Genomic DNA, 13,576 nt, shown 5'->3' on the forward strand with positions numbered 1-13,576 from the left:
GGCATATTGACAAATAATAATAACCACCATCACTATCAGCATCACCATCATCATCCTACAAACTCGAGCAAACACAAACTTTTGTCAAATGTAATTATTTTGACCAAGGGGCTAGCTTATTATTATGCCATAGCATTAATGAAAGATTTATAATTTAAAGTATTTGAGATTTTTATGTGATATTCATAAAAGCAAGTAGTCAACAGTCTATAATTTTTTCCTTTGTTTTGGTAATAACAGCAATCACTAACAAAGCTATGGTTCATATCTCCACAGTCTGCTCTTATGCTTTGGAATATTCCCTCAGAGAAAATGAAGTTAATAACACATAGTTCCACAATATTTTTAGAAACATAACAAGCACAGGGTCTGCATAATATTGATTTGATAACCTCTAGTCATATTAAAATTGATATGTCACTCTGCTTTTATTAGCATGAGCTTTAGTTATGTACCGTAGATCATAAATATGAGCCCTCTGAAGCAGATATGTTCCTTTCCAACTTTGATTAAATACCTACAGGGCTGAATTATACTTTATAATAAGTAATAGAACCTTCCCCTTGATGGTACCAAAATACGCTATTATTCAATACTTCGATATATCTACTATATTGTATATATTGTATATAGTAGAGATATATATATATATATCTACTATACACAGAAGACACACAGGGCCCCAGCAGCAGATCACCATCCTATAACTGTAATTTTAATGCATTCTGTTATATAGCCAGAAGTTAAAACTCCACAGCATACCTCATTCTTATAAAAGTTATAAATTTCTTTCAATAAAAATATATATATACATGTGTGTATATATATATCTCTCTCTATATATATATCTACTATGTACAACATATACAATATATACAATATAGTGGTTATCACAACATCAAGAAAATTTCAACTTAAAAAGTATTTTAGCAAACCATTCCTTCCCCATATTCCTGGCTTTGAATGTTATTGCAATGTTATTTTTAAAAGAGAGATAAATAAGGTGTTAACCCACCTTAGAGCACTGTGATGAAAATTAGAGAGAAAAGAACAACTGGACCAGGGTCAGTAACATGGCCATCATTTGATTAATGATATTTTCTCCAATTTTAACTAAGAATTTTATATCTATTCCTTTAACGTAGGCTTTGGTTTCTCTTTACAGATGAATGACATATACGCACATGAAGACATTTTAGTAAAACAGTAATTTATTGTACTTGTTGGAATTATAATATGCATATAGTGATTCAAGAAAAAGGTGATAAGACAAATGTTTTCTTTGAGTTATTGGTTTTCCATTGAACCTACATTTGCAGACTGATGGCCTCCTACATTCCTGGCACTGTACTGGAGGCTAGTGATACAAAGATAAAACATGTCAGGACTCCCAAGGAGCTTGAAAGATGAACACCCCTGACATCAATTTAGAGCATGTTTGTGACAAGTAAAAATAATTCTACAAAACATGAATGTCCAAAGACCAGGAGAGAGCAAGCTGAGCATGTACCCAATCTGCTATCTTATGGCACAGTCCCCAGCCTTCACTGACTAGGATAAAGTGGGCCAAAGCCCTCCCTGACTCACCCTCGTAAAATATGAAGAAGCTGCTTGATGCCTCCCCAGATGCGAATTTCCACACTGGTCTCGGGGTCCTCACAAACCTGCACCAGGATCCAGACGACGCTCCAGAGCAGCTTCAGGTGATCAGAGTGGAGCAGACTGAGGAGGACGGGGACCCCCTCATAGAGCTTCACCTGCTCTTTCACTTGGGGTTCGGCACAAAGTAGGCGCAGCAACTCCGCAGTTAGTCTGCACAGGGAGAGCGACGATGAGAATCGCAGCACAGGGATTAACTTTAATTTAGACTAGCGCTGTCATCACTGCCTGGATCTAACATTTTCTAAATCACAGGTCAACATACGTTTTCTGTAAAGGGCTGGACTACAGCCAAACATTTTTGGCTTTGCTGGTCAAACAGGCTCTGTCATAACTACCCAAATGTGACAATGTGTGCAAAAGCAGCCAGAGACGACACATAAAAACAGATGGGCATGGCTATGTCTCAATAAATCTTTATTTACAAAAACAGGCAGGGAGCCAAATTTAGTCTGCAGGTCACAATTTGCTGACTGCCATTCTAAGTCATAATCTCATTGTATCCCCATTGGTATGGCTAAAAACTTACTAACCGGCAAATAGATGTCAGGTGCATATAATGAGACCTGCATTGTGCTCAAGACAAAAGAAAGAGAAAACCCTTGTCCTGGTCTATAGAAAGTTACTCTGTGGTTGCCAAAACAAGACAATACAAAATGGCAAAAACACTACGATGCAGGGAAATTAAATGAAAATTGTTCAGTGAATATCTAGAGCAATGTAAATATAACGATGGCATAAGACAGGAGGTTTAGCTGAGCTCTGAAACATGATGATGATGAACCATCCTAAACACTCTCCCTGGATAGCATCATCTATTCCCATGGCCTCAAACACTCCCTCTGCTACATAGCTGTTCCATGGGAACTCATCCCACTGTGTCTAAACTCAAAGCCAAAATCTTCCCCCAAATCGGCTCTTCCTCTCACCACCCTGATCTTGACTCATGACGCCTCAGTCTTTTCAATTTTCCAGCCAGAAAATTGGAAATCATCCAACACACTTCCTTCTCCTTTCCCAACCTGCCAATCAAGCGCCTCCGGTACCCTCTATTTCCTGGGCAACTGCTGGGATTAATTCTCTTGTAAGTCATGCAGCTAGCTAACCCCACTGCACTCACCCGCTTCTTGTGATATTTGATTATGCTCAAGGATTAAGGCCCTCTGTCATCTACCTCTCCAATATTCTCATTCCCAGACTGCCTCGCAATTCCTTCCCTCGCATGCAATTTTCCATGGCTCCTCTCCCTCCTCAACGTTTATGCTCTGACATTCAGAACCTGTGTTCTTCGGTAAACAGTATTCTTCCCCTTCTCAAACTTTCTACACAAAACATTCCCTCCTTGTTCTAAATGGATCTCGTTGTGTGGTTATACTCCCCACCCATCAGCCCCCACTCACTGCCATCTGAGTAATGTTCCCATAACATAAATGGGAACATGCTTAAAATCTTTCTGTGAATCCCCATAAAGTTCATGATAAAAACTTCACTATTTATTAAACATGCAGAGCCCATAATGACCTGGCTAACAGTGTTTTGTTGTATCAGCTATAAAATATGGAAATTAATAGGGTTATTGTTCAGATCAAATGAGTGAACGCACAGAAGTGCTTAGCGCAGAGCCTGGCATATGGAAAGCCTGACAAAATTAGCTATATTTTTAACCTATTATTTCAGATATTTTCCCTCCTGTACTCTTTGCTCCAGCTGTGTCCAACCATGCAAGACCTTCTAATACCTACTACTTCATGCCCCCATGTGGGAGCATATCCTGCTTTCGCTTGCTCTCTCCTGCCTAGATAAGCCCTCCTTCCTTCAAGAAACTTGGCATGACTCTCACTGATTGGGGGAGGCTCTGCGCTATGCTGCAGTGTATCCTGTGCCAGCATCAACCACTCCATTTACAGTACTATGATGAAACCGTTGATTTGCATGTCTGTCCCCTCTCCTACACTACACACTTGTATCTTATTCATTTTTGGTTTGCCAACACTTTTGCGGAGGCTGTTTGTTTGGTGAATGAATTCATATAGCCAAGTCTATAAGTGTAGTTTGTGAAAGAATGTTAAATTGGCTTTGAAGAAGAATCTAGGGGGACTTACTATGAGTTAAGTGTTGGGATTCCATCATTTGACTTTCTGTTATTTATTTTTCCTCTTTAAAAAATTATTTACTCAACTAAATAGCGAAGGATGTTGACTGCATCTATTTAAAAACAATTTAATAACTATCTGAATACAGTAAATCTTTAGAGAAATATTTAGTTCAATTGAAAATGATTTAATTTTACTCTAGATTCTGTTTTGAGTTATAACAGATGGTCATAAAACAAATCAGAACCTATTTGAATTTATTTTACTGGCTTTAAGCAAAACAGATTTTAGCAATCTAATCATTTATTTGACACACAACCTGAAATTACTAAAAATAGAGCCAGCTCAGTTTCTTTCCTTAAAGAGACAGGATGCAAATAAATGCAATAAACAAAAAATTAAAGATGTTATCTTAAGATTTCTATAATTTGATTCTATGCCCAAATCTAGAAGTAATGCAGAACCAAAGATAAACTGATACACCACTTTGCTCTACTTTCTTTATAAACTTAAAAAGAAAATAAATCCTAAACTGACTCATGATATTCAGTTAACAATGTAAATAACATGACAAAATTTAAAAAATCATTTTCATCAAATATAAGACATTGTCTTTTTCCCTTTTAGCAATCCTACCTTTTGGAGAGCAAATCGTATTCATGTAAAATCATCAGCAGATTTTCTACAATGTTGAGTTCACTTATCTTCTCCCTACATCCTGGACTACAAATTGAAAACTATTAGTAACTACTAAAAACATAATTCACCGTATTCACTTATTTAATATCCTAGCTCTCATATTATCTAAGGGTGAGAATAAAAATGCAACATACCTCCATAGGGCAAGACTATATCAAATTCCAACATTCAATATATACTACATTTCATAAGTTTAAATTTGTTTAATAACAATATGATGATAATATAGTTCCCTTTCTGCAAAGGGATCATATACTATTCACACAAAAACTAATGATCAGCATTATTCACAACAGCCAAAATATGAAAATGAGCTGTATGTCCTTTGATAGATGAATAAAGAAAATGTGATATATATATATTTTTTAATATAAAAATATATTTAAAGCTCTTTTATTTAAAATATTTGTGACATCTATAAGGGGACAGGTTGTCCAGATTTTTTAAGTGTAAATGAAATGTTTTATATGTTAAAATAAATGCACAGGAGAGAATGAAAAAAAGAAGGTCAGGGAGATTCAGCTGTCAAAAAAAATTGCAGTAATTTCGAAAGCAGAAGTAACTGAGGGTTGGATGAATGACTAGGTAAATATTTCTGTTCAGGAAAAAAAAAGAGAAGATTTTAAACTGTGATTTGCTTTCCTACTTATATTTTAACATGATGCTTTTCCATCTAGGATCCTCTTCAATATATTAATACTTTGTCATGCTTATTTTTCTAAGTAGGTAATAAAGTAACTAGAGAGACTAATCTATTTTGTATCTCTCCCACCTAAATTGCTATAGTAGCAGAACTGGAAAATATATTAAAATATACTTACCTTTCAGCTAAACTAGCCAGAGCCAGAAGGGCTCCCAACAGAACATTACTATCTCGGGCACAGAGTAAATTTACTAATGTCTGGAAAAAAAAAAAAATGAAGTAAAAGAAAGTTTAATCGCATAAGTTCTACAAGCTTCTTGAACAGTATAATGTTTCTTTCTAAAGTTTACTGAGACTTAGCCTCAAAAGGAGTTCTATTAAACATTCACAATAATCAGTTCTTTGCAGGATGTAGGTGTTGATTTCCTCCTTCCTTTGGAACGCTTAACACGAGCACCTTGTAGCCCTTCCTTGCCCAGGACATAAAAGGAAAAGGACCAGGGCGTGGCCAGCCTGGTTCTCACACTTCTATTTCCACATTCTGAAGAGGTCTCCTTTGCCTCCTCTGATTGTCCCCAAGGAGAAGTGGGGAGACTAATGACATAAACACTGGTCATAATAACTAAACACATGTGACTCTGGTGTTGACCAGTCAGCGAGGACACATTCTGCGTAAGGCACTGTGCTAGACACTTTCCAAATTATGGAACTATTTTTCACCAAAATGTTGAAAACTGTCATTTTCTCCCCCAAACTAAGCAAGATATATCAATACTACCAAGCACTCCGTTTGCCTCTCAGACTTCTAATTAATGTTGAATGAATATGAATGAATGCTTCAAGGCATCATCCTGAGGAACATGACTTAGCTGTAAGTCACCTGTATCTTATAAGTTGACTTCTCTGAATTCCCATTAATACAAATTAATTTCTCTTCTCTCTACATTTTCAGAACTCAGCATCCCCCAAACCTACACAGGCAAACACATGCCAGGCCAGAGCTGCAACAACCTGGGATGATTTTTTGGTTTCTACCATGTAGATTTTTTCCCCTTTATGGTTTCATGCATTTTTTTATATATATATAAAGCTATCATTATCTTTGTTTCTCTAATCCTTTCCTCTTTTTCAACTCTTACATTTTCTTTTCTTTCTCTGTCTTCTAACATGTTTTCCAAATTTTAGTCACTGATATATCATTTTCACAATTTTTGCCATGTCCATTTAACACCTCAATGCTACTCAAAGATATTCTTCAATTTCTAAGAAATAACATCAGTGAAATATACAGCTATTTAAATAAAAACTGTTGAGCTGTATATCATTTAGAATCATCCCCTACACAATAAGCAGCATCTTGGACAAATTTGATCTAATATACACTGTAAAGTGACTTCCTGGGATATGAAAACTCAACAGATTATTGAAACTTGGTTCTAGGCAGCTACCATCTATATAGTTTTGCTATAAATATAAATCTAGTCTGTTGGTTAAATATGTTTTCAACCATCTTGAAATGTACAATTGACTCTTATGCTTATAATCCTATACCATCCAATCATAAGGTCAAACCATGTGAAAATGGCCTATAGACTTTGGCAATTCCATGTGGTTCGAACCAAAATAACCTGTAACTCTTTTTGGGGAATGGAAAAAAATATTTTTTTGAAATTGAAATGTTCCAACTATTATGAGGTAGGTATTATTATTAACCCAAATTTACAGACGAAAACTGAATAGTCTCTGATGTTTTAATAGAAATTAAATGAGGCAAAAAATATTTTTACCAAAATCTGCTGTTATGGAAGTCTCTCTTGCCTGAAATAAAGTAAGCTTGCACTCAATAAAAATCTTAAACAAAAATCTTAAACATAAAATTGGGCTTTTCAAGATAAGAATTATGGTCTAAAGTCTTCCTTTCTGGAGCCATGTAGAATGTATTCATGTGTATACATACATTGTATTTGTTTATTTGTGAACACACACCTCCAATCAGTTTATGTATAGCCAGTGTTTTTCAAGCAATTTAAATTAAACAATAAACTTAGCTGGTGTCAAATGGCATAGGAAAAAGAAAAAAGAATTTCAGAAAACTCCTATTTGTTGTTTCCATATTTACTCCTTGGACTGATAAATAATATAAAAGGTTGCCAGAGATTTACGATTTGAGGCAGAGATTTACGATTAGCAGATCTGCGAATCATAATTATATGGAGCTCTGAACCCCAGTCTGTGAACCACTGTCACATGGAGCTGAAGTGCTCCCCCTCTCCAGGACCACTCACCTTGTGGGCTCCGCTTGTGGTGACCCATTCTCTTTGGTCTTTGACAGCAGCAAGTTTTTGAAAAATATCTATAAAGGAAGGAAACAACTCAAAGAGGGTTTTGGAGCTTAAAGGGGGCAGTACTCATAGAACCTCAGGTCTGAAGTATTGATGGGCAAGCAGAAAAAGGGTAAACGGGAAAACAGACAACATAGAAGGAGCACTGGAAGGAGGAGGCTTAGGGTTATTTTTTTTACTCCAAGAATTACCTCTCAAGCTCAACCAGTATTTATTGTATATCACTATTATAACGATGAAATATGGAGATAGCAAAAAAAGGCAAAACTCAAAGTTAAATGAGTTCCATTTAACATAAAGTCTACATAAAGTTATATGAGTTCCTTAACATCATTACAAGTTCAAAGTGAAATCTATTCTTCGAAGATCCTCCCTACAAAGATTTCAACTTCATAAAGAGGAGAGGGAAGCCCAGGGAATGTGATGGACCTAGCGAGGGTCCTCGGCTGAGGGAAACAGTCGTTCTCCAAGAACCTTCCTGGTGCCTGGGGCTCACCACATGCTCTTCTCTCTCTGTAACTGAGAATCAGTGTGCTGTCCTGTAAATGAATACAGGAAACCAGCCTGTTCACAAAGAAAATGGGCTAGCATCCCACAACAGCAGGGCGTCTCTGGCTCATCAAACCTGAAGAGGACAGAAGATGGGGCTGGGAAGAGCCTCCAAAATGAGGAGACTAAGTGGAGAGAGAAGAGCTCACCCACACAGACCCATATTATCATATTATCGTCATCACATTACTTTTTTTTCTTTTTTATGTTCTGAATGTTCCAAGTTTTATGAGGTAGGTATTATTATTAACCCAGCTTTATAGATGAAAACTAAACAGCCTGTGACATTTTAACAGAAATTAAAGGAGGCAAAAAATATTTTTACTACAATTTGCTGTTACAAAAGTCTCTCACATTAAACAAAAAAGCTTGTGCTCGATGAAAATCTTCTTAAACATGAAATCGGGCTTTTTGAAGTAACAGTTGTGATCTAAAAGTCTTCCTTCTGGGTATATTTTAATACTGAATGTAACAATTGGCATGGACTCTCAACACTATAATTGTGTATGGACACACTCATAAATAGTCAATGTACTCCTTTTCCTGCTGCAAACACCACACTGCTTATCCTAGCAAGTGCAGAGAGTTGTCTGTGTTCCCACAATAATGCTTACATGTCATGTTGACCAGCTTGTCCACACTGTGCTGCTCCTCTCCATAGCTGAGGTACTCATTGGCCACAATCTCCATGTACTGCAGCAGGGACCAAACCAACAAGCAAGTCAGAAGAGAAGACATCGAAAACAGGCAAGCAGGTGAGGAACGAGATTGTGCACTTCTGAAAATGAACTGTAGGTGGCGTAACAGATTCACCAAATAATAGTGCTTCTGGGCCTGGTTAAGTGCAAAAAGTGTTTGGGTTTCTGGATTCTCTGCTTTCTTTCCCATGCCCTGAAATTGAGGCAGGGACCGTGTAAAGAATGTATAAACTCTCAAAAGTCCCAAAATGACTTGTAAATGAATAAGTTTGTGGTGTGGTTTAGTCTCCAAATGTAAGATATAAATAAGATGCAGAAAATATCATATAATATGTAGAATTTTAATCATTCGATGTACATTTTTAGAATTTTTATAACACATTGATATATTGTATTGATCTTATGTTTTACAGCATCCTAAGTTATAGCTAATCAGCAAACAATCAGATAGCAAAAACAAGAATAAAGTGGCTATGGGGAAGTCTGATTATCCCTAACAGTAGCTAATTGATTACAATAAGAAGAAATAGGCTCAGGGAAACACATAAATTTCTGACATAATGGAAGTTAAAGTGGACAAGAAGATCCTTTACAATATAATTTTATGAAAGACTATTCATTAAATGAGGTAACTCTCCAGCCATTTTTTTAAATCTTAAAAACAAAAGCCATATATATGTTGTATCAAGTTTCCAAGAATAAAAATAGATTTAACATTAAATTGCCATTAAACATAATCTTCCTTTAATAATTCAGAATGAGTTTGTAGAGTCATTTGCTTATTATGAAAATCATTCTTTTGTACATGATATAGGTTTTAGGGGAACAGACTGTTCCGACACAGTGCCATGCCACATTTTATCGTATTAATAAACTCAAATACGTGACTGAAAAATAAATGAAGCCAAGGTCATTCCTCACAGCGTCATTTACTTGCTAATATTTTAGTGAGCACAGTAGTCGTATTAATAAACTCAAATACGTGACTGAAACGTCATTTACTTGCTAATATTTTAGTGAGCACAGTAATTGTTTTCTGTGTCGGTGAGAAAGTTATGAACATCTTCATAATCACTATTTTCTCCCATCGTTTGGGATATGCCATGTTGAGGACTTAGACCTGCCAGACAAGGCCTACCTCTTTTCATTACTAATTAATGACATGTGACCTTTCATAGCGCTTTCTCATTTCAACAGGCTGGGTAAAGAGAGCCATATTCAGCCAGAACAAAATATCATGGGTCCCACCCTGCTCCGTGAGCATCCTGCCTCGCACTCACACCCTGCCTGTTTCTCCCCTTGGCAGGCAGCCTGAGGTAAGAAAGCCATCTTCTGTCACACACCTATGTAATCCTCGCCCAGTGCTATGGCATAAAATGGAAAGGCAAGACCAGCTACCGCAAAAGGAATCTTACCTGAGCTAGGTTTTCAATACCGCCCAAGCTATGGAGTATTTCCTAATAAAATAAAAACAGGACATACATAAATATGAGGGTGGAGAGAAAAGTGTATTTTACATGCAATTTCTTTATTAAATCATGAGATCTGTAATTATTTTTTTGAAAGCCTACATTCTAAGGTAAATATAGAAAACTTTAATGCTTGTCATTCATACTACATTTAAGATAAACTGTTAATAAAAATGAAAATTGGTTTGAGATTCAGAGAATGTAAATATGCTCAGAACGACAGCCTGACTCCTCATTCTTTTTACTTCCTCCCATGTCGTCATAAAATGTTAAAGCTGAAAAGTACTGTTAGGTAGTATCGTCTCTAACTCCCTTTATGTCATGTGGCAGATCAGGAAAACTAAGATCCGGAAAGGTAAACCATTTCGCCCAAGTGAGAAGCCAGGATAAGAATCCAGCATCACCAAATTCCCAGGGCCTTCCTCTAGGTCTCTGCCTAGTGAGGTCCACAGACCAGCAGCATCAGCCTCCCCTGGAAGCTGACTAGATATGCAAACTCTTCTACTCACCCCAGACCTACTGAATGACACTGAATTTCACTGAGACCCCAAGGGAATTCTTATGCAGGTAAAGTTTGAGAATCACTGCTGTAGTAGTAGACTAGACTATAGGGCTTCTTCTTAAAATGATTACGCTAATGGTCTTACTAAACCTATACTCTAAACCAATGAAAGGATGATTGTTGCAAAAAGTCTCCTGACACAGATCTTTAAATCCAATTCCTAACAAGAAGGCATTTCATGACACTTCCGAAGCTGCCCTAAAAGTGCTAAAATGGGGAAGAGAAGGGGTGGGAAGTTGGAGTCTTGAAAGGGACCAGCTTGCAACTCTGAATAGCAAATGCCCCCAGGTTATCCACACTAACACTTTTCTCCAGGCGAAAGTATTTCAGGTGGCCCTAACCCATTGGATTAAAACTGTATTGACCTCTCTCTTCTTACTTAACGTGCACACAAGGAAGTTATTTGAAATATAAACATTAGCCATCACTCCAATTCTGGGAAATGCCTGGGGATGAGTACGTAAGTGTGAGAGAGAATGATCCAGCTCCACCAGGAAGCCAACTGAGTGGGCAGGCTGGGAAAACGTCTCAGTTTCTCAGGGCCTCCTGGGTCAATGTTTCTTTACTCTGTGTGAAGTGAATTTGGAAACACTTAAACATATCCATGTTTAAATTAAGAATGGAGGGACATGTATAACTCAATTAAAAATAATTCTGCAACTACCTACTAATTTGAATTCTCATCATTGCTATTTACTCTAGAAAGCTATCATTAATGGTCATAAGAATACTGTATACATTAACCCTAATTATGGCAAGATATTTTATACATGTAAAAATAAATATACCATTTTAAAACTATTCATATTTATTCAACAAATATTTCTCTTTCATTCCCGTTATGTACAAGCCCTGGCTTAGGCTCTCAGAAGGACACAAATGTGTAGATGACAGAGGCCTCCTTCACTGAGATTTAGGCCAAGCCTAAGGTACACATACAAATAACTGGAATTTCAAACAGAATTTGGTCAGTGTTATAAGAAAGTTATACATGAAGTGCTATGATTCCCCAGAGGAGGGATCCTGTCAAGAGGACCAAGGAAAACTTCAAAAGGATGGTGGCCTCTGAATGGGCTTAGAAAGGTACACCACAAGCCTCCAATGGGAGAGCTAGCGTGGAACTTTTTCTAAACGTCAGTAACAGAAGCACACATCCTTTCATCAAATACTTATTAACTCCTATGGAACATACTTTGAGAAGCGCTGTTATAAAATATAAAAAGGCAAAGAGGCTTTGTTATTCTCAGAGAATTTTGTTGCTATGTACTCAAGAATTTACCCTTCATTTACGAAATAAGCATTTTCCCGCATGCTCCTACAGAGAGCATGCGGGAAAATGCTGGAGCAAGGCCATGAGACTGCTCACAGACCCACGGTATTTCTTATATTTCCTTTGGTTATACGTGAGAGCATCCCACTGGAGAAAAGCAAGACCACAAGGTATGCACACACCTGGGTTTAACAGTTCTAGTTACTGATCTGAAAAGCAAATACGACTGCATGCTTAGATTGCAGCAATGCCTCCCACATGCCCTTTCAGACCTCAGCGTTTCCTCCCTGGTCACAGGCTGGACGGTCACAAGACTGCGTTCTGTACTTCTGAGCCTAATGACCTGGAGAAGTCCCCTGGTCAATCTGACCTTCAGTTCAATGTGCAAAATGTGAACAAATGTCTTTGTTCTGCCTATTCTCTGAGTTTTTCCTTTAAAAAAAAAAAAATTGATCAGTAACATAATACAGACACAAAGTATGTCTAAAAAAAAAAAAAGAGCACACTGCAATGCCAAAAGTTGTTGTTAGGACATCACTTATTTTTTACCACGGACAAAAATGTCAGTGCCATGAGACACGCTCATCCTAAAACTACTTGGCAACTAAATCAATGCCGAACACACTGCAGCGGGCCTCTGACATTGAATCATTAACATGATCATGTTACTCCTCTGTTCAAAACCTATCAGTAGCTCCACACTGCTACTTAAAACTCCACCTTAAATCTCTATCAGTTTTAAGGACCCTTTGTGCACTGGCCTTTAACTTATCCCAGGTGCAATAGTAACTACTCTTCTAAAAGGTCTGGCATATTATATTTGTAGGAACGAGTAAAAGTTTCCTACTGTGGAGTATGGAGGAAAGGTGGTACCAAGGAAAGAGTCAAGAAATGATTTTGAAGGTTCAAGGGGAGAGGAATAATTGAGGTCCATTTTCAAGTCATTGAGTGTCAATGTGCTACAACAGTGGTTTCGAGTCAACGTGCTACGACAGCGGTTCTCAAACTCTTTGGTCTCTGTACCCTTCTATGCTCGTTAACATGACTTAGAACCCCAAAGAGTTTTGTTTATATGGGTTATATCTATTTATATATACCATATTGGAAATTAAACATGAGAACACACAAGCACATGTTCCATCAGCCATCAGAGCCATGACATCATCACACATTCAGCAGCCTCCCGAAAACCCCACTGTACACTTGTAAGAGTGTGACAGCAAGAAGGCAAATAATATCTTAGCATTATTTTGAATATAGTTTTCATGCTGTTGAACCCCTGAAAATGTTTCAGAGACCTGTGACATTGAGATGGCTGTCCAACATATCCCTGGAAATTTGGGGCTTAAATTAAGGGAAATGTTGGAGAATGGAGATATGTGTTTGTGGGCAAAGAATAATGACAGCAACAACAACAACAAAAAATGATAGTTGGAGGAAGATAGGGAAGAAGATGACAAAGAAGAGAACTCTGGAAAGGTTAACATTTAGGAAAGCAGAACAACGACAAAAAAAATGCTGAGGAAGAGCTAGAGGTTCACAGGATCAAGTCACGGAAATTTCAAATGGGGCTAATCGGGAATTGGGCTCAA

The 13,576-nt window shown here is 37.3% G+C and overlaps 1 protein-coding gene across 5 annotated transcripts in view; it reads right to left on the reverse strand.

Moving 5' to 3' along the window:
* Positions 1–13,576, reverse strand: part of NEK10 (NIMA related kinase 10) — a 189,863-nt gene that overhangs the window by 137,858 nt on the left and 38,429 nt on the right. For all 5 annotated transcript variants that reach the window (XR_001517765.2, XM_015596827.2, XM_015596825.2 and 2 more), the window contains 6 exons: positions 10,099–10,140; positions 8,600–8,678; positions 7,380–7,447; positions 5,273–5,352; positions 4,389–4,475; positions 1,588–1,812 (listed from right to left, as the gene is read on the reverse strand). Coding sequence is in view for 4 of the 5 variants with exons in the window: in XM_015596827.2 (XP_015452313.1) it covers positions 1,588–1,812; positions 4,389–4,475; positions 5,273–5,352; positions 7,380–7,447; positions 8,600–8,678; positions 10,099–10,140 (581 nt within the window). In the remaining variant the exon portion in view is untranslated. The remainder of the gene's footprint in view (positions 1–1,587; positions 1,813–4,388; positions 4,476–5,272; positions 5,353–7,379; positions 7,448–8,599; positions 8,679–10,098; positions 10,141–13,576) is intronic.

The sequence above is a fragment of the Pteropus alecto genome, unplaced genomic scaffold (assembly GCF_000325575.1).
Source record: "Pteropus alecto unplaced genomic scaffold, ASM32557v1 scaffold10, whole genome shotgun sequence".
In the NCBI taxonomy this organism is placed as follows: domain Eukaryota; kingdom Metazoa; phylum Chordata; class Mammalia; order Chiroptera; family Pteropodidae; genus Pteropus; species Pteropus alecto.